The sequence below is a fragment of the Phaseolus vulgaris genome, chromosome 1 (genome assembly GCF_000499845.2).
Source record: "Phaseolus vulgaris cultivar G19833 chromosome 1, P. vulgaris v2.0, whole genome shotgun sequence".
NCBI lineage: Eukaryota > Viridiplantae > Streptophyta > Magnoliopsida > Fabales > Fabaceae > Phaseolus > Phaseolus vulgaris.
Genome location: NC_023759.2, coordinates 46,110,122 through 46,130,357, shown reverse-complemented (window position 1 = coordinate 46,130,357; position 20,236 = coordinate 46,110,122). Strand labels below are relative to the sequence as shown.

The 20,236-nt window shown below is 44.1% G+C and overlaps 2 protein-coding genes and 1 long non-coding RNA gene across 3 annotated transcripts; 2 read left to right on the top strand and 1 right to left on the bottom strand.

The window, feature by feature from the left end:
- The first annotated feature begins 622 nt into the window (after positions 1-622).
- Positions 623-2,932, top strand: LOC137814697 (uncharacterized). The gene is made up of 2 exons (XR_011081671.1): positions 623-2,506; positions 2,652-2,932. It is a non-coding gene; the product is annotated as an uncharacterized lncRNA (long non-coding RNA).
- Positions 2,933-5,196: 2,264 nt separating this feature from the next.
- LOC137814696 (protein NETWORKED 3C) lies at positions 5,197-8,261 on the top strand. Its single transcript, XM_068617567.1, has 3 exons — positions 5,197-5,423; positions 6,396-6,524; positions 7,195-8,261. The coding sequence occupies exons 2-3, from the start codon at positions 6,428-6,430 to the stop codon at positions 8,028-8,030; spliced, it is 933 nt and encodes a 310-aa protein (XP_068473668.1). The 5' UTR covers positions 5,197-5,423; positions 6,396-6,427; the 3' UTR covers positions 8,031-8,261.
- Positions 8,262-8,643: 382 nt separating this feature from the next.
- On the bottom strand, positions 8,644-9,060 carry LOC137816087 (classical arabinogalactan protein 26-like). Its single transcript, XM_068619182.1, has one exon. The coding sequence runs from the start codon at positions 9,058-9,060 to the stop codon at positions 8,644-8,646; it is 417 nt and encodes a 138-aa protein (XP_068475283.1).
- Between the last annotated feature and the right edge of the window lie 11,176 nt (positions 9,061-20,236).

Here is a 20,236-nt window from a genome sequence, read left to right as displayed (position 1 = left end):
CTTCCAGATTACGTAATCTGGAATATTACAGAGGGGTATTTTTGGAAATATGGAAATTTATGGAGGTGAGAGAATGATATATGGAGGTGCAGGAAGAAACAGCCTGCAGAGATATATCAAAACGTAGGAGAACAATAAAAAGGTTGTTTCTTCCTGCAACTCCATATATTCTTCTCCCACCTTCATACAATTACATATTTCCAAAAATACCCCTCTGTAATATTACGGATTATGTAATTCAAAAGTCTTTTTTCAAATTCATAATTCGCTTTTGGATTACATGATCTGGAAGCCTTTTTTTCAGATGCATAATTAGTTTCTGGATTATGTAATTTGAAAGTTTTTTTTAACTTTCGGATTACAAATGCGTATTACAGAGTCTTTTTTCAAATACGGATCTGGATTACATAATCTGAAAACTACTCTATGGGGTGGCAGAAGAACCTATGGAGGTGCAGGAAGAAACACTCCAATAAAAATTATAAATGATCGAAAGCTACTGAGCCTCCGTGAGTCCAATAAGAGGGCCCATAATCGCTGCTGCAAAAGATGGGTCGGAGAGAGAGAAGAAGCCCAATGATTGTGTTGTATTATTTAAAAGGGAGTCTGTTTCACTCTAAGTAAGCTTCGTTTCACCAAACCCTAATTGGCACTTGCAACTTGCGATTGCTGCGAGACTTGGATCTGAAAATTTTGTTTTCTGTTTTTGCAGTTTTTCTTCATTTCAAGCGTTGTCTTACTATTTTGTTTTAATTGAATTGGATTGTGAAATTGGAAAAGGAACAGAAGTTTTTTGTTTTGTTTAGATTAGGAATGAGTGAATTGAATTTTGAGAAGTAGCTGATGATGAAAGTATTATTGGCATGAGCAGCGACAACATTTATGCGCACCGTGTTAGTTTATTTTCACGGGTTGTTGTTTCGATGAAGAATGTGTCAAAATGCTAATCTGAGGCTTACGCTTTTCATTTTAGATTTTTGTTCTCTCTGAATATTGTTTTATCGTTTTCTATGATTTTCTTCCTTTGTTTGCCCAATTTTTCGACTCGGATTGCTGACTCGTGGTTGTGCATCTCCTACGATTCGTCTCTGATTCTCAGTTAATTGGGAGGAACTTTGAAATACGTTTGTATAATCTTCAATTAGAAGTATTATTTCTTTGAAAAATATATCGAAGACTTTAATTTTTGCCATTTTAGTTAAGCCTTAAGAGCCATACGCTAATCCATTGACAGAAGATAGTGTTATGATGAAAGTAAAACTCTCACGAACACTGAACTACTCAGATATTTCTATTTAGGTCAGACAAACATTAAAAGTTATTCTTATATACGATTCTATTGGTAACAAAATGGATAGATGTAGTTATCTTATGAAATTCACCAAAAAAATCGAATTTAAATTGATGTGAATGTGAAGAACTGAGATAATGTTATGATGAAATTACAACCGTCGTTAATTAGAGTTAAAAAATTATCAGTGTCAACAAACATTTTTATAAAAAATTCATTTTTTATATTTGTTTTAGTTGCTGTTATAGGTTTGTGTTTATTCATAGTATGATTGTGGCTTGTGGCAAGATAATAGTGGACTATACAACCAGTCAAAATTATCATTGATTTTGTGTTAAACTTATAAATAAAACATGCATATACTTGTCATGTCAAGCAATGTCTCTTCTGCATCAGATAGAAAATTTAGGTCACTGATTTGGTTGTCTTGCTTCGAGTTCCAAAACAATCAAATTGATGTATTCTTCGTAAGAGGGATTAAATAGATATACTCATTGGACAAAAAGGACACGATCTACTCACATTTAAAGCTTACAACATAACACTGTGGATTAGGAAATAGTTTCATTGACAGAGAAACTGTAGGACTGAATATCACAAAACTTAAGAACTTCTTAATAACTTGTTTGTGTTTCAAAGACTAAATAAAATGGATAATGATGACAATTGTTTTGTTGTTGTTGTTTGAATTGTAGGTTTGAAAGGTAGGTAAGAATAACATTTGACTGATAGTTTGGAACTATAGTTTGATATTTGTTGGCAAAGTCATGTTGATTGTTAAAGCATGCAGTTCTTTCACTTAGACAAGAAGGAAAGTTGTTGAATGTTACTTCCTCTAAATAGGAACCACCTCTGTGGCTTTGTCTTCACAACCACAGGGCAGGAGTGACAGGTTTCGTCTCAAATTTGAGTTTTTGTTGCCTTCATCGTTGTGCTGAAGTTGTTTCTTCCTGCCTCTCCTAACTCTGGTGCTGTAAAAAGGTAGCCACTTAAAATGGGACCTGGCGGACCAGGGGGGCCTGGGCCTGGTGGTGGACCAGGTTGGGGTCCTGGGCCTGGAGGACCTGGTTGGGGTCCCGGGCCAGGTGGACCAGGTTGGGGTCCCGGGCCTGGTGGACCAGGTTGGGGTCCTGGGCCGGGAGGACCTGGTTTCTTTGGGCCTGGTGGGTTTTTTGGTGGGTGTGCAGATGGTATATGCGGCCTTTTATCTTCATGGTGAGTAGCATTATTCAGAAGAAAAATTATGGTGCATAAAATAATGATAAGCTATGATAGTGTTCATTAATTAATCAATAATGATTTCGTACGTTGTAGTTTATTTCAAATTCTAATCGTAATTCATGGCGACTTGGAAATGCAGCTTCTACTGCTTGTGTTGTTGTTGCTTGTTCCAAGATTGTTTCGGCCGACACGGCCCGGGCCCAGGTATGCCACCTCCGTTTTGAGAAAAAGCCCACGAATTTGCCGAGCCATGCCATGTCCATTGTTCATTTTGGGTTTGTGTTATTGTCTTTCTTATCGGGTTTTATGTCTTAGCCATATTGGAAGTCACTTTTTTACTCTTTGTAATGTAATGTGAATTACTGAAGCTATTGTTATTCTACATGTTTTATTTTTAATAAATCTATAATTTCATTATCATTTAAGAATTTTGGTAATGATAGTGACTTTGAAGGCATTGTTGTTTAGAAAGATTTTGAAGCCACATTCAAATTAATTTTGATCTTATTATTGCTTTCTCTTTCCTTTACATAATCTTAATTAGCGTTATAGTGTTTTCTTTCTTGAATTAAATTGAAATGAATATAAAGATTTTTACAGATCTAATTACAAAATAAAAAAATTTAAACATGATGTTTAATTACTTCAGTGTGTATTAATAATACATATTTTTTTCTACTAATTTCACTTTGTTAAAAGATTTTGTTAGCGGCTACCCATCAGTGAAAACAAAATAATGGTAAAAGGATAATATAATTATTACATCTATTTTTTGGAAAGGTAACTAATATTGAATAAAAGGAACTCATAGAAGGAAGGAGTGTTTAGAATAAGTTTATCCTTTTAAAAAAGCTAAAATTTAATTTAAAAAGTTATTTATTTATAATTGAAACTATTTTAGACATTAATAATTTTTTTAATCTCTAAAATAGTATTTATTTTAATAAATATAATAATTGATAATTTTTGTTTTTAAAATTAATTTTTTAATTAATAATTTTCTTATGTTGATTGTTTAACTTTATTTTTTAACTTTAACAAGTGTATGTAATGTAAAAAAGAGAATGTCGCGAAGTTTTAAAATTAAATAATGTTTTATATATAATTAAAACAAGGCAATTGCTTCATGCACCATAAATCACTGCACCCAATCACAGAAGAAAAACCGAAAATATTCTTAAAAAAATGGGGTACATATAAAATTACATTCTGGACCCTCTTTTCCGAAACACAATAATCTCTTCTGGATAAATTTTCTGGAATGTATTATTTTTAGTTCTGGATTTTTTTATCCGGAATGAGATTTTGATTTTCTTTTTCTGGATTTTTTATCCAAAACACAAAAATCTCTTCCGAATTTATTTTTTCGAAATGCATTATTTTCAATTCTAGATTTTTATTTCCAGATTAAAGGATATTTTTGGAATATTAAAAATTATGTTGAGTGCAGGTTCAAAAGTGTTGGGTGCTCCCATAATTTACGTTTATCCATTAAAAATAAAGGGTACCTAATTAAATATTATTTTAGAATTTTTTATTAATAATAAAAATTATTATATATATATATATTTTTTTTTAATTTATAAAATAATATATATTTTAATGAATATAGTAATTAATTATTTTTGTTTTTAAAAATAATTTGTAATTAATATTTTTCTTGTAAATTCTTTTAAACTTTAAGAAGGGTATGTAATTTTAAAAAGAGAATGTCTGAGAAGTTTTAAAATAAAAGAATGATTTATATATATAATGAAAACAAATGATGTCATTGCAATGTTAGAAATCCTTGAGGAATGCAAGACTAATTACTCTAAAAAAATCAAGTATAAGAATTATATTATTTAAAATTAACATAAAATATTCAAATGTCAAGGATATTTTTTAATTTAATAATTATTTACTTATTATATTGAAAATAAAAGATAGCTATGTCATTATATCTTGAAAAGACTATGAGATGAGAAGTAACTTTTGAGTAGAGATTTAAAATTTGGTTGTGCCCATTTACCATGAATTGTGGGTATAATAGACTGATCAGCCTTACATTAAAAAAAAACAATTTTAGGTTATTTAATGTATTTGGCAAAACATTATACATTTATGGCTTATTATTATTACTCTGACTATAAAATAAAAAATTAATGTAACTGTGGTATTAATATATGCATTTGTAGTTAAAAATGCAAATTTATTTTTTTATTTATCATACATTCTTTCTGTAAAATAATTGAGAAACTAATTTCTTTGAATCAGCATAAACAATAATAGCTTTCATTAATGTGACTTGAAGCTTGTCCAGAACTTGGAATTAAAATTAAAACAGAATCATAATGAGGAAATAAAACATTTGCAGCGTATGGCAGTTTCTGACCGTTGCACCACCAACTTTATTTTTTTTCTTTTCATTTGGTAACTGCACACGCTCCATCATGTTTTCTAATCCTACCCAGATCTTCAAACTCACTTCCATACATTTTTAAATATTATTTAATATTCATAATTATACACCAATAAAATGATGAGTTATTATTAATTTATTATTAACAATGGATAGTCAACTAATTTCAGTTTGATTAATAAGTTCATAATTACAAGTTTGATTATGATAAGACCATCTTTATTAATGGGCCTAAGGCGAGGATTGGGCCCAGACATTTGATACACGTGGGAGACTGTGATAGGTGGAGAGTTCAGAGTGAGACAAAAAAATTCAAAATGAGAAAGAACATGGTCTTTATGTTACAACACTCCCTCCATTGTTACATTTGAGTGGAGGCTACTCCACCACAGTTGCAGAGCAAGGCAGAGTCAAAGAAAGAGACTCAGATTTCAGAGTGGGAGGCTGTTGAGAAGGGAAGAGAAGGAAGCTGTTACCTATTATGCACCTTAAAACAACCACCTAAATCTGGTATCTTTCTTCTTCTTTCTCCGTTTCTAAATCGATTTGTGTAATGGGCATTCTAAAGTTTGAGTCTTTTCTCCCTTTTCTCATGTTTTGTTGCATTTTAATCTACTGGGATAGCCTCAAATATCCACAAGTTGTTGTATTTGTACCCCTCTCTCTGTCTCTGTTTTGATCTCATTTGTCATTTTTTCATCATGTTTCTGTCGAATTTTTTGTCTGCCTTCTTTCTGGTTTCATTTTAGTTCTGGGTTTTGAAAGTTGAATGTTTACTACTGAACAACTCACCAATAATACTACTAAAATACGTTATACAACAGAGTAGCATTTTTTTGAGTTGCTTTTAAGGTTATGTTGAATATATGTTTAAATTGTAAGATGGTATTAATGGTTATTCAAATCCTACAAAACAGATATCTAATCCTAGAGAGAGATTAGGTTAAAGATCTTTGTGATGTGAATAAAATAGTTTATGCTAGCTAGCTTAGTAATGTTAGCAGTTTTGAAATTAAGGAACCACCTCTTGCATCTGAATTTCCATGATCTTCTAGATATAATGTTTGAAGGATTTTTTTTTTCATAAGATAAGATTATTTTCAGGTTAAAATTAGTTTATTATATAAAATTAAAAAGAAGTTATAAGAGAAATTTTCTATAAATTAGTTTATACATTTTAGTTTACAGATAAGATAATTTTAGCATATGGAAAACTTTGTTCAAACAAGTGAATATAATATATTTTGAATTTTCACATTATCTTCTAGTTACAGGCAAATTCCCTTATCAATATTTTATATTTTATTTTCTGTTATCCCATGATTATGGGAAGTGACTTAGATTTTATATTCTGTAACCGCAACACATAACAATCTATTTTAAATCTGTATATCGTACAAATATTTTTGTTTGAGCAAGCAATTTCTGTTACGGGGACAGGTTTTTTTATTGTTGTATTGTGTTTTTTTTATTCACACACAGGTTTTTGGTGGGATAACTAAGAGAAGTAGAATATGGCTGAAACCATGAAGATCCAACCGTCACAGTGGTGGTGGCTTGATAGTCCCTACACTACTAATCGATCCCCATGGCTTCAATCCACGCTCTCTGGTATGAATATCATTATCAATTTGTTACATTCTTTTTTTGTGTTGCAAGTGATAAGTTACAGTGGTAATAGAAAAAGTGGAACATAGCACAAAAGCATAAAAGGGTTATGGGGGCACCCTTATTATCTGAGTATTACTTTTCAACTTCTTTATCTTCTCTACCTTTTTGTCCTGTGGATTTAGCCGTTGGAGTTACCCACGGAACCTTTTTGTGCACATTCTTCTTTTGGATTTGCTAGCACCTCTCTAATAATTAAGAGCATCTCCAATGTTGTTCATAAAGTCAAGTTAACTCATTTATGTGGGTCCTGTCTTACTGTATAGGTTTCAATTTTTGAAAATATTGGTACTCCAAACCCTAATTGCTTCGCTGTTACTGGCAATCAGCGATTGTTGCGAGACTTTGATTTGAAAATTTTGTTCTGTTTTGCGAGACTTCTCATTCTCAGTTAATTTTATAATCTTAAATTAAAAGTATTGTGTCTTCGAAAAGTTTGTCGAACTCTTTTGTTTTTACAATGTCTTTTCACTTTTAATTTCGTAACTAACAACATTGGTCAATATTTCCTTGTTTAGAAGCTATGTTTGGAAAATGTAAAAACAGAGTGATGAGTTCACCAAAACAAGTTGATCCTAAATATGCAATAAATTTATGTGATTATCTGTTGCAGAGCTTAATGAGAAGACAAGGGCAATGCTAAAGCTAATTGAAGAAGATGCAGATTCCTTTGCCAAACGTGCAGAGATGTATTACAAGAAGCGACCAGAGCTTGTGAGCATGGTTGAGGATTTCTACAGGACACACCGCTCCCTAGCTGAACGCTATGATCAAGTCAAACCTGATACCACTGGAATTGGACACCTGGTTACTGTGGGGTCACCTTTTGCTTCAGCCAAGTATCAGATAGAGAAGTTGATGTGTTTTTCAGATAATGGATACGACACCTATTCTGAGCATTGTGATGTGTACGAGTCTGAGGAATCTGAAGTAGATGATCCTAAGCAGGAGGAAGAGGAAGAGGAAGAAGAGGGAACCAAGTTTGTTAACAGCTGCACAGAAAAGGAGAAAGCTTTGTCAGTGGCTGTGAGTGATGATGAGTTGATGAAGCTGAAGGATGAAGTCAGGAGACTCAATGAAGAGAACAATGCTCATAGGGATCAAATCAAGGAGAAGAACACCATTTGTGAAGAAGTGACGATGTTGAGGGAAGAAATAGGAAGGCTTAGAGATGAGAATGAGGGACAGAAGAAACAACTCAAACAGAAGGATGAAGAGAAGATAGAGGTGATAAGACAGTTGAGTTTAGCAATAGATGTGCTGAAGCAGGAGAATGTGAAGATGAGAGACTTCATTGCTAAGGAGTCTACCAAGAAATTGAAGAAACCATTTGGTGAGATCAACAAACTTGTGGGAGCATTTTCGGTGAAGTTGTTCAATGGTGCACCTAGGAATCAGCCCAGCGTTGAGCTCTCTAGATGTGGTTTACAAAGTTTAGCGAATAACTAATCATGTTCTACAATCTTATGAAGATGTATTATGTATATTTATGTTAGGAACTTATTACCCAAAAATCTTACATTTTGTTCCTTGATCTTAGACCCCTAGTATGAGTGCTTAGTCATATTCATTATATTCTTTTATGTACGCATCTTTTCTATAGCGACTTGTATTCATTTCAATCGTTACAAATATGTATTTCTATTCCTTTATATATGCAGTCCACCCGAATTCCCCGTCTGTCTTTTGCACTCTTCTCCCTTTCTCCAATCAGTGATTTATGGTCCTAAGCACCATCAGTGTAAATAGTGGTCCTAGGCAAAAGCACCATCAAAGTTAATATAGGTTGGTGAAGGCAAAGGAAGCAATTCTCTATGTTTCTCTAAATCTGTGATGGGAAAATTTCCCAGCTTTTATTCTCTGTTACGAAAGTTCTCTTTGTTTGTTAAGACAGTATGGAAGATAAAGTTGTCTTTTTGAGTATTTAAAACAATCACTTGTAGAATATGAATGGTCTTTACTGTTTGAGATATTATGCCAACCGTGATCAACCACAACCTAATCGTAAATGTTGAAATAGTATGATTGTAAGAACACAACTACACAAATAGAAACACCAACATCAATGTATTAACAAGACATGAAGCCACATTATGTAAATTACAGGTAAAATGAAACATGACATTGAGTATAAGGGCTGATATGTATTCTGGAAAGCAGGAGCCTCAGATGGCAAAAGATTCAATACAGTGCCTGGAGTGCCCAAGACATCTGGGTTGGGAGGGCTTCGGTTTGAAGGAATTGTGGGCAGTGAGGAATATGATGGAGAATGAGAAACTCCACCTGCAACTGGGGTGGGAAAAAGTGGCTCAGTTTCTGGTGATTGAGTAGGAGAAACAAGAGGATCACTTGCTGGTGCTGCTGAGATGGTGGAAACTTGCACACTTTGTTGTTGGGAACTAGGAGAAGCCAAGGCTAATGAACGATTACATGCCAACATGGCCACCAACGTTGCCCAGATTGACCAAAAGGGAGCCATAAATGATGGTGGAAAAAATAGTTTGCCTTGTGATGAACTGTGTAATAAATATATGTTGATGAGAAAGAGAAAACTGTTCCAGGAGAATCTGTGAAAGTGCATGATTGATGCATAGAACAACATAAAAAAGAATAATGATTCTTGATGAGAAGATAAGTACACCTAATTTTTATTTGATTTGTAAGTAAAGTATTTGAAAAAGTATAGCATCATCCAAATAAAAAGGGTGTAAGAGAAATGGTGGTGGGTTGCAATAGTCAGTGCCACACTTGATGACTGGGACCTACTTGTTACTTTCTGGAGTGAATCCTAGGTGTCCATATACCATATAAATGAAAATAAAAAAGAGGGATAAAATGTTAATCCGCAGGAGAATTGAGGAGAAAACAAAGGGAAATTAAGGCATAAAGTAACCCGGAATTTGCTGTTAACCTTTTCTTAGGATTCACCAATCTTTGTGTTTATATTTAAGCTAACTTTTTTTTGCTTTAGCAATATATTTAAAAACCAATAATATAGACTAAAACATTAAAAACTAATAATGTACGGCCAGAATAAGTATAATTCAAGGATGATGGTATATATATAATCCAACTCTCATTGTCATAAAAAACAATTATGAATAAAATGGTCTCCTAATAAATCTTTACTTATAAACTTATGAAACAATAAATTATTATCATATGTACCGGTACTGGGCGAGGCCGGGACCCACCTGCTTGCCCGACGCCCAGTCAACCCTGACCGAGAGACCGAGAAGCCAAGATCTTCAGAGACCTTTGTACAGTTAGCCGACAGACGAATGGCCGGGACCTTTATATACTTGGCTGACAGACTAGTGGCCGAGACCTTTGTATACTTGGCCAACAGACGAATGGCCGAGACCTTTGTATACTTGGTCGACAGACGAGTGGCTGAGACCTTTGTATACTTGGCTGACAGACGAGTGGCTGAGACCCTTGTATACTTGGCCGACAGACGAGTGGCTGAGACCTTTGCATACTTGGCCGACTGACGAGTGACCAAGACCTTCGGAGACTTAACTGAGACGGTCGAAGACCACATTTATTTGGCCGATGGCCTACCCTCACCGTGAGAATTTGGCCGATGGCCGAACCCCATTACAATTAACGCTCAAACCGAGATCAGTAAAGCTAATCCATCATCAAGAATTAGGTAATGCAACCCTAAGCGGTATCCACCTCGATAAACGGGCCCAACAAGGTAGGCCCATTAGAATAATATAAATAGCACGCATTCCAAGGAGTAAGGTATGTCATTATTACTGTTCACCTACCTGAGAGCTAACCACCCGCTTTACTGACTTGAGCGTCGGAGTGCCTTCGCAGGTACCCCCACCATCCGGTGTTCACCCGACGACCGAGTCCCGAGTGCCGAAGGATAAGCAGGAGGACGAGAAGAATCCCAGTTCATCACCCAGTCACCTGCCCGACCGAAGGAAGAAGAAGAAGACTTCAATAGTTCTCTAGGTTCCATCTCCCTAGCAGGAACAATTGGCACCCACCGTGGGGCCGAGGGAAACTAGCTGAAGGAAAAAAGTAGATGGTTTCGACAAGAAGCATGGAAAGAATGACTGAAGCCGACCAAACAATGCTGCTGTTGTCTCTCCAGAGGGAGATGGCCGAGATGCGAAGAAAGGCCGAGGAGGCCGCTCAGAAAAATGAGCAAGAGCTGCAAGTTCTCCGCAGGGAGAACGAATATATGAGAAAGAAGCTGGGGGAGGGAGGACCCTCTGTCATACCGACGAACGTGGTCAGCAAGTCCTACACCTCTCCCCCCAACCCGGATGTGGCCGAGGGGACGAGAGGCCGACCCCCTCCCCGCGAGACTAAAACGGGCGACGAGTCGTGCCTAATCAGATCCACCCGGCCGACCCTGACGGCCGACCCGAACCGCCGTCACCCCTTTACAAACAACATCATCGAAGTCCCACTTCCTGAGAAGTGGAAGGGTTTCAACCGAGACCGATACGACGGGTCGACCGACCCGGACGAGCATATGGACGCCTACACCACCCATATGAGTCTCTACACCTCGGACGACGCCGTCTTGTGCCGAGTGTTCCCCACATCCTTGAAGGGTGCAGCCCTTAGTTGGTTCACCAAGCTCTCACCCAACTCCATAGATAGCTTTGCCACGCTCGTCGCAAAGTTCGAAACACAGTTCGCGACCAGCCGGCCGCACCATCTGACCTCAATCGCCCTGGTAGGCATCCGCCATGAGAAGGGAGAGTCGCTGAGAGCCTTCGTGGATAGGTTCAGTAAAGTGGCGATGAACATCCGAAATCTGAGTCCGGATGTCGCCATGCACCACATGCTGACAGCCTTGCGCCCGGGGCCCTTTGCCGACAACCTATGCATGCAGCCGGCCGACAGCCTGGACGAGCTGAGAAAGAGAGCCGCTAAGTACATGCAGCTGGAGGAACTAAGAGAGTTCCGCAACCAGGCCCGTGCCGAGGCCGGCGGAGAGAGGAAGGAAGAAAAAGACCGACAGACGCGGCCGATACAGAGAACGGACCGGCGCCGGGAAAACCGAGACCGACCGATCCGTTTCTCGAGGTATACACCCCTAACGGCCGAGCGGGGAAGGATTCTGGACGAAGCCCTTACCGCTGAGCTGATCCCTCCCCCAAGGAAGGTGGCCAGCCCAAATAACGCCGACCGGAGGAAGCAGTGTCGGTACCACCAGAACACCGGACACTCAACCGACGAGTGTCAAGCCCTTAAGGACAAGATAGAGGAACTTATCCAGGCTGGACATCTCCGCCGGTTCGTCAGGAATGGCCGGGACCCACCAGGCCGGGCGGATCCTCCCAGGTGGACGAGGTCACCTCAGCGCGGCCGAGAAAACCAAAACAACAGAGGCGACCGACAACCCGCAAGGGCCGATCCCCCTCGAAGAGACGATCCCCCCAGGGAGGCCGATAGGAGAGGTAACCGAGAGGTTATCAACACTATAGTCGGCGGCTTCGCCGGGGGAGGAAGCACGAACAACGCCCGAAAGAAGCTCCGGGCAGTACATCAGGTAAACGCTGTGGCGTTCCGACCGAGAATGCCACCCATCACATTCACGGACGATGACTTCAAGGGCGTAGACTACCGCCAGCAGGACGACCCGATGGTGATAGCGGTCGACATAGATCGATTCACCATAAGGAAGACCCTCGTAGACCAAGGAAGTTCGGTAGATATCCTCTACTGGAAAACTTTCAAGGCCATGAGAATGACCGAGGCCGAGATGATGCCATACGACGACCACGTGGTAGGATTCTCGGGCGAAAGGGTGGGTACCAAGGGGTATATCGACTTGTACACCACCTTCGGAGAGGGGAAGAACACCAGGACTATCAAAATCCGGTACCTGGTCATCGACGCCAACACCTCCTACAACATCCTCCTCGGCCGACCATCCATCAACCGGCTGATGGCCATGGTATCAACCCCTCATCTCGCAATGAAATTCCCTTCGAAGACAGGAGACATTCTCACGGTCCACGTGGACCAGAAAGAAGCACGGGAGTGCTACGCCGAGAGCCTCCGGGTGGAGCCTCTAAGGACAGACACCTCTCCCCTTCGGGCGAGAAAGTCCTCCCGAAAGGACCGCTCCCCCAGGAAGGACCGGCCTAGGGAGACCCACCCAACCGTGGCACTAGTAGACCTTGATCCCCGGACAACCGAGGACAGGCTAGAGGCAAGAGAGGAGCTGAGGAGAGTCCCCCTCCTCGACGAAGAGCACAGCACGGCTGTAGGGACAGCCTTGGCGGCGGCCGAGGCCGAGGTCATGCACGCCGCGCTAAAAAAGAATGTCGACATGTTCGCATGGACGCCGACCGACATGCCGGGAGTAAGTCCGGATGTCATCACCCATCGGCTGTCCATATTTAAGGAAGCCCGTCCGATCTCCCAAAAGAAGAGGGACTTGGGCGACGAAAAACGACTCGCAGTGAAGGAGGAGGCCGGCAAGCTCCTGTCGGCCGGATTCATAAGGGAGGCCCGATACACGACATGGCTGGCCAACGTCGTCATGGTTACCAAGCCTAACGGTAACTGGATGATGTGCGTCGACTACAGAAACATCAACAGCGCATGCCCGAAGGACACCTACCCCCTCCCGAACATTGACCGACTGGTGGATGGGGCGGCCGGCCACAAAATTATGAGCTTCCTGGACGCTTACTCTGGCTATAACCAGATAAGCATGCACCCGCGGGACAAGGAGAAGACGGCCTTCATGACAACCGATGCCAACTACTACTACGAGGTCATGCCGTTCGGCCTCAAGAACGCCGGGGTGACCTACCAGCGTCTCATGGACAAAATTTTCAAGGGTCTGATAGGCCGGGCGGTAGAAGTCTATGTGGACGACATAGTCGTGAAGTTCGACTCGTTCGAACAACATCTGAAGGATCTGGACGAGGTCTTCAAGACTCTAAGGGGAGTCAACATGAAACTCAACCCCGAAAAATGTACTTTCGGGGTAGAGGGAGGAAAGTTCCTAGGTTTTATGCTCACCCACCGAGGGATAGAGGCCAACCCCGACAAATGTCAGGCCATACTCAGCATGAGAAGCCCGAACACCGTGAAGGAGGGACAACAACTCCTTGGGCGGCTGACCGCCCTCTCTCGGTTCGTCCCCCGCCTGGCCGAGAGGACGAGGCCGATCGTTCAGTTGCTCCGAAAAGGCAAAAAATTCATCTGGGACGACCAATGCGAGGAAATCTTCAAAAAATTTAAGGAGTTCCTCACATCCCCGGCCGTCATCCAGAAGCTGAGACCCGACATCCCAATCCTGGTATATCTAGGAGTCTCGGAAGAAGCAGTCAGCGCTGCCCTAGTGCAGGAAGCCGAGGGCGAGGAGCGATCCATATACTTTGTGAGCCGAACCCTCCACTCGGCCGAGACCCGATATCAAATGATTGAGAAGGTGGCTCTCGCACTCGTCCTCGCGGCAAGACGGATGCGCCCCTACTTCCAAAATCACTCCATAACTGTAAGAACCGACTACCCTATTTTTAAAATTTTATCTAAACCGGACCTTGCAGGGAAGATGATAGGATGGTCGGTCGAACTCTCCGAGTTCGACATACGTTATGAGCCGAGGGGCGCCATCAAGTCTCAATGCTTGGCCGACTTCTCGATCGAGCTAACACCACTGCCCACCCTCTCGGTCGGTTGGACTCTCTACGTGGACGGCTCCTTTAACAAAACAGCGTGTGGAGCGGGAGTTGTCCTGGAAAGGCCGGGCGACCTCCTCCTGGAACAAGCCCTCCAGTTCGGATTTCGGGCGACCAACAACCAGGCCGAGTACGAGGCCTTGCTGGCCGGGTTAAACCTAGCCTACGACATGGGAGCACGCGAGGTTACATGCAAAAGCGACTCCCAGGTGATGGTCGGCCAAATCAATGGAGACTTCGAGGTTAAAGAACCTTTGCTACAGCGATACTACCACGCGGCCAAAAACAGTATCGCCCGCTTCAGCAAAGCACCCTTGCAACACATACCGAGGGAGGACAACAAAAGGGCCGACATCCTGTCCAAGCTCTCGGTCACCAAAAAGAAGAGCCATCAGAGGTCGGTCATACAAATATGGCTAAGACACCCAAGTGTGACGGAAGCCGAGGCCGAGTGTCTAGCTGTAGAAGAAGAAGAGGCTGAGGCCGACTGTTGGATGACACCCGTCATCCGATACCTGACAGACGGCACGTGCGCGGCCGACCAAGAGAAGGCGATGAAGCAACAATGCGCCCGGTACACCTTGATCAACGAGGATTTGTATCGGAGAGGCTACTCAACCCCCCTTCTAAAATGCATAACCAGCAAAAGGGCCGAGTACATCCTGACCGAGATCCATGAAGGAGTCTGCGGAAATCACGCCGGGGCGAGGACCATGGCCGCTAAGGTCTTGAGAGCCGGCTACTACTGGCCGACCGTACGGGGCGACTGTGCCGAATACGTAAAGAAATGTGCCAAGTGCCAAGAATTCGGCCCCCTCCTCCACACCAGGGCGGAAGAACTGCACAGCATCATCTCCCCATGGCCGTTCACCATCTGGGGGATGGACATTATCGGTCCATTCTCTCCGGGGAAAGGGCAGACCAAATTCCTCCTGGTGGGAGTCGACTACTTCACAAAATGGATCGAGGCCGAGCCTCTCGCCTCCATCTCAGCGAAGAATGTACAAAACTTCGTATGGAGGAGCATTGTCTGCCGATTCGGCGTCCCCCACACAATAGTGACTGACAATGGCCGACAGTTCATCGACCGAGGCCTACAGTCCTTCTATGACGACCTGGGCATCAAGTCCATCACGGCCTCGGTAGAACACCCACAAACAAATGGGCAGGCCGAGGCCGCCAACAAGGTCATACTCAATGAGCTGAAGAAGCGGCTGGGCAAGGCAAAAGGACGATGGACCGAGTAACTAATCGAGGTACTTTGGGCGTACAGGTGCACTTCCCAAACTACCACACAGGAAACGCCCTACAGCCTGACATACGGAACCGAGGCCATGATCCCGGTAGAGGTGGCCGAGCCCACCATACGACGACAGATGTTCGATCTCACCCTAAACGAGGAAAGCCTAGCGGTCAACCTCGACCTGGTAAGTGAGCTTCGTGACAAAAGCAAATTCGGGAGGCTGCCTGCAAAGCCCGGGCGTTCAGACGCTACAACACCAAAATCCGGCCTAGAGGTTTCCAGAAGGGCGATCTTGTCTGGAGAATGCGCAGCGACGCAAGAAAAAACGAAGGGAAGTTCTCATCCAACTGGGAGGGGCCTTTCCGAGTCCGAGAAGTCGCACAAGGAGGAGCCTATCATCTAGAATGGCTTTCAGGAAAAATTGTACCGAGGACGTGGAATGTCACGCACCTCAAATTCTATTACAGCTAAAATCAATAAAATCACGCACTCTTTCCTCACCCAATCAGGGAGGTTTTAACGAGGCGTTTTCATCAAAAGTGTTGGAAATATTCTACCGAGAGTACCGGCCGACTGCCCACTTGCTCGATTAACATCGCAAGTGCCGGCCTACCGACTGCCCGCTTGCTCGATTAACATCGCAAGTGCCGGCCTACCGACTGCCCGCTTGCTCGATTAACATCGCAAGTGCCGGCCTACCGACTGCCCACTCGCTCGATTAACATCGCGAATGCCGGCCAACTGATCGCCCACTTGCTCGATTAACATCGCAAGTGTTGGCCACTCAAAATTTAAGGGTCGCAATCAATGGCCGATCGCCCACATTTTACTTGCTCGAGTTTAACACTCGCAACTAATGGCCGATCGCCCATATTTTACGCGCCCGAATACAATATTCGCAATCAATGGCCGATCGCCCACATTTTACTTGCTCAAGTTTAACACTCGCAACTAATGGCCGATCGCCCATATTTTACGCGCTCGAATACAATATTCGCAATTAATGGCCGATCGGCCACATTTTATTTGCTCGAGTTTAACACTCGCAACTAATGGCCGACCGCCCATATTTTACGCACTCGAATACAATATTCGCAATTGAAGGCCGATCGCCCGTATTTACTTGCTCAAGTTTAACACTCGCAACTAATGGCCGATCGCCCATATTTTACGCGCTCGAATACAATATTCGCAATTAATGGCCGATCGCCCACATTTTATTTGCTCGAGTTTAACACTCGCAACTAATGGCCGACCGCCCATATTTTACGCGCTCGAATACAATATTCGCAATTGAAGGCCGATCGCCCGTATTCACTTGCTCGAATCCAACATTCACAAATAACGGCCGATCGCCCATATTTTACCTACTCAAACTTAATACTCGCAATCACTGGCCGACCGCCAGATTTTACTTGTTCGAATTCACACAATCGCGTTTATGGCCGACCGCCCAAGGTCTAACCTGTTCGAATACATTCGTAAGTTTTGGCCGATCGCCCGAACCAGTGGGAGATCGATTGTTTAACTTATCAATTATTGATACAAAATGATAAAGAAAGAAACTGGACGATATATTAATCAAAGCACCGGGCGATACATCAAAATACAAAATAAGAAGGCCACGCCCCGGCCTTGGAGGATGCTTAAAGAAAGAAGGAAAAAGCCACAACCCGGCCAAAGGTATAAGCCTAGTCCTGCACCTCAACGCACTCACCCTCCTCGGCCTCAGCCTCCTTACCTTGAACATCGGCCTCCCCTCCTTCGGTCCCGGCCGGTTCAACCCCTCGAGCAGTCAAGGCCGCCACTTCAGCACTCGGCATGATCCGACCCTGATAGACTTCACAATCAAGGTCGAACTCCCCAGCAGCCGGCGGCCCTCCATATTGCACGTGCGCTTGACGCACGGCTCTTTCAAAGCACTGCTTCAGTAACTCCTCGGCCTCGTCGTAATTCTCGTCGAGTTCAGCTTCGACTTTGGCCTTGGCAGTTTGGAGGGCAAGTACCTCAGCGGCCGACTCGGCAAGCTTTCTGTCGGCCCATTCCTTCAACTGGGCGACCTCAGCAGCCGCCCTCCTCTTTTCAGCCTCAAGCTGCCGCTTGGCCTCGGCAGCCTCATTCTGAGCCAGCTCCCTGTCGGCCGACTCCTTGGCAATCTTGGTTGTCAAGTCAGCGTTAGCAGCCAAAGATTGATCCAAAGATTGGGTGGCCTCCGAGAGCTGGTGCTCCAAATGTGACACGGTCTCCACGTGTCGGTCTTGCCCCTGGAGACCGTGCTGGAAAAGCACGACCGAGTGGCACACGAGCTCGAGGCCACTCCTGAAGAGCTCTGTCGGGGCGACACCTTGTAGAGACTCCCGAGACTCATCGGGGAGCGCCACACGAACCCTTCGTGTGAACTGATGGCCGCGCCCCAAGAGGTCGAAGGGGGTCGGCCCAGATGAGCCCGGGCGGGAGCGCGGAGAGAGCTGCGCCACTTCGGCCGCCTCTCGACGAGGAGGAGGCGGGATCGGCATCGAGCCGGGCGATCGGACGGTAGTTGCTACGTTACTACCCTCCCTCGGCCTCTTCTTAGACTTCTGGGAAGGACCAGCCCGCTCCCTGGTTGGGGCCGCCACCTCACCGATCGGAGGCATCACCTCCAAGCTGCGGCGACCCTTGCGCTCGGCCGCTTTCTGTCGGTGCTTATCAAGCACACCAACAGCACTTGGCCGCTCGTTCACCATGGTCTCTGCAAAAAGAAAACACAAGTTAATAAAGGCCGAACGATGAAAGATGACGACCAACGGACCGACTAAACTCCAAAACAAAAACCCATACCCCGAACGGCCGCCCAACGCCCAGGCTTGGCATAAGCCTTGACCAGCGTCCGACATGGGAGCCTCCTCGGGAGGGCGTCAAAGAGCGAAAGAATTTCCATCTCATCGGCACCCTCTGTCGGCCTCGGCCATTCTTTGAAGCCGCAGGGCTTGCGAGTCCAGTAGAGAGGGAACCTCGATCTACCGGACTCGTCAAAAAATATGGTTGTCGCCTCCGGCCGAATGATGACTTTAACGAAACGCTCCTTAAATCTTTTGTAGGAGTCGACAAATAGGTCGAACAAAACACTACCCGTCCGCCCAACCAATGAATGCCACGAGGCCTTCTTGGCAGGGTGAGAGGCATAATGACAAAGAAAACAAGAGGGAGAAGGATGAAGGCGCATTACGTCGCACAACAGGCGGAAGGCCTGAAGGGACGCCCAGGTATTCGAATGAACCTGGGTGGGCGCCACGTTGAGCGCTCGAAGAACGCCCATCGTAAACGTGTCAAAAGGCAAAGACACGTGGAGGTCAGAAAAGAAACAAGTGTACATGTAAAAGAAAGGGGGACCGTCACCCGGTCGCCCCATACACACTCTCTCAGTTGGCTCACAAGGCACAACATCGAAATAGCTAGAGTGGCCGCCCGGCTTTAAGACTGGGTTCTTAACAAAGAACTCGGTCACGCACTCCGCAGTACTATATGTGGAAGATTTCTCAACCACGTTAGGATCCACCCAGCTAAAATCCATTAGCGGTATGGCCGAGGGAGGAGAGTCCGAACGGTCACACGCAACCGCTGGATCATCCTCCCTCACAATTTCCACCGGGGACGACCCCTCGGTCAACCCAACGGACTGGGAGCCGGTGGAAGAAGAAGAAGAAGAAGATGAAGAGGAAGACTGTCCGATAGGAGAAATCGAACGGTCAGCGGAACACATTGGACGGGCGGGGGGAGAAGATGTTCGACCGGATGAAGAGGATGTAGGCCGAGACCGGCTCGACATGACTAACCTTTTTGGGAAATGAAGTATAGACGAAGGATCACTCGGCTATCAGAGCTAAGGGCGAGAGTGCGCTCGGCTATCAGTTCGCTCCAATAAAAGTTATAAGAACGCGACGCTGTGGTGGACCCCTATATATAGGGCCCATGGGCCTCGGAATTCGAAACGTCGTATCAATCTCAACCGTTAGATCTAAGAGATCTAACGGTTCACAAATTCCCCGCCCAAAAAAACCCCTCATCAATGCGCGTCACGTCGCGCCGTCTGAGGTCATGTCACGCCGCCTAGTCAAGTCACACCTCGAAAAACGAAACGACCGCACGACCAAGGGAGCCCAACCGACTCCCATTATCAAAGACTCATCGGACATATCTAACACATCTGCCCTTGAGCCTGGGGGGCAAGTGTACCGGTACTGGGCGAGGCCGGGACCCACCTGCTTGCCCGACGCCCAGTCAACCCTGACCGAGAGACCGAGAAGCCAAGATCTTCAGAGACCTTTGTACAGTTAGCCGACAGACGAATGGCCGAGACCTTTATATACTTGGCTGACAGACTAGTGGCCGAGACCTTTGTATACTTGGCCAACAGACGAATGGCCGAGACCTTTGTATACTTGGTCGACAGACGAGTGGCTGAGACCTTTGTATACTTGGCCGACAGACGAGTGGCTGAGACCCTTGTATACTTGGCCGACAGACGAGTGGCTGAGACCTTTGCATACTTGGCCGACTGACGAGTGACCAAGACCTTCGGAGACTTAACTGAGACGGTCGAAGACCACATTTATTTGGCCGATGGCCTACCCTCACCGTGAGAATTTGGCCGATGGCCGAACCCCATTACAATTAACGCTCAAACCGAGATCAGTAAAGCTAATCCATCATCAAGAATTAGGTAATGCAACCCTAAGCAGTATCCACCTCGATAAACG

Bases quoted from the DNA above. Each gene is read 5' to 3' on its own strand.
- LOC137814696 (XM_068617567.1), top strand. From the start codon at position 6,428: ATGGCTGAAACCATGAAGATCCAACCGTCACAGTGGTGGTGGCTTGAT. The intron at 6,525-7,194 runs GTATGAATATCA...TATCTGTTGCAG, and splicing joins GCTTCAATCCACGCTCTCTG to AGCTTAATGAGAAGACAAGG.
- LOC137816087 (XM_068619182.1), bottom strand. From the start codon at position 9,060: ATGGCTCCCTTTTGGTCAATCTGGGCAACGTTGGTGGCCATGTTGGCA.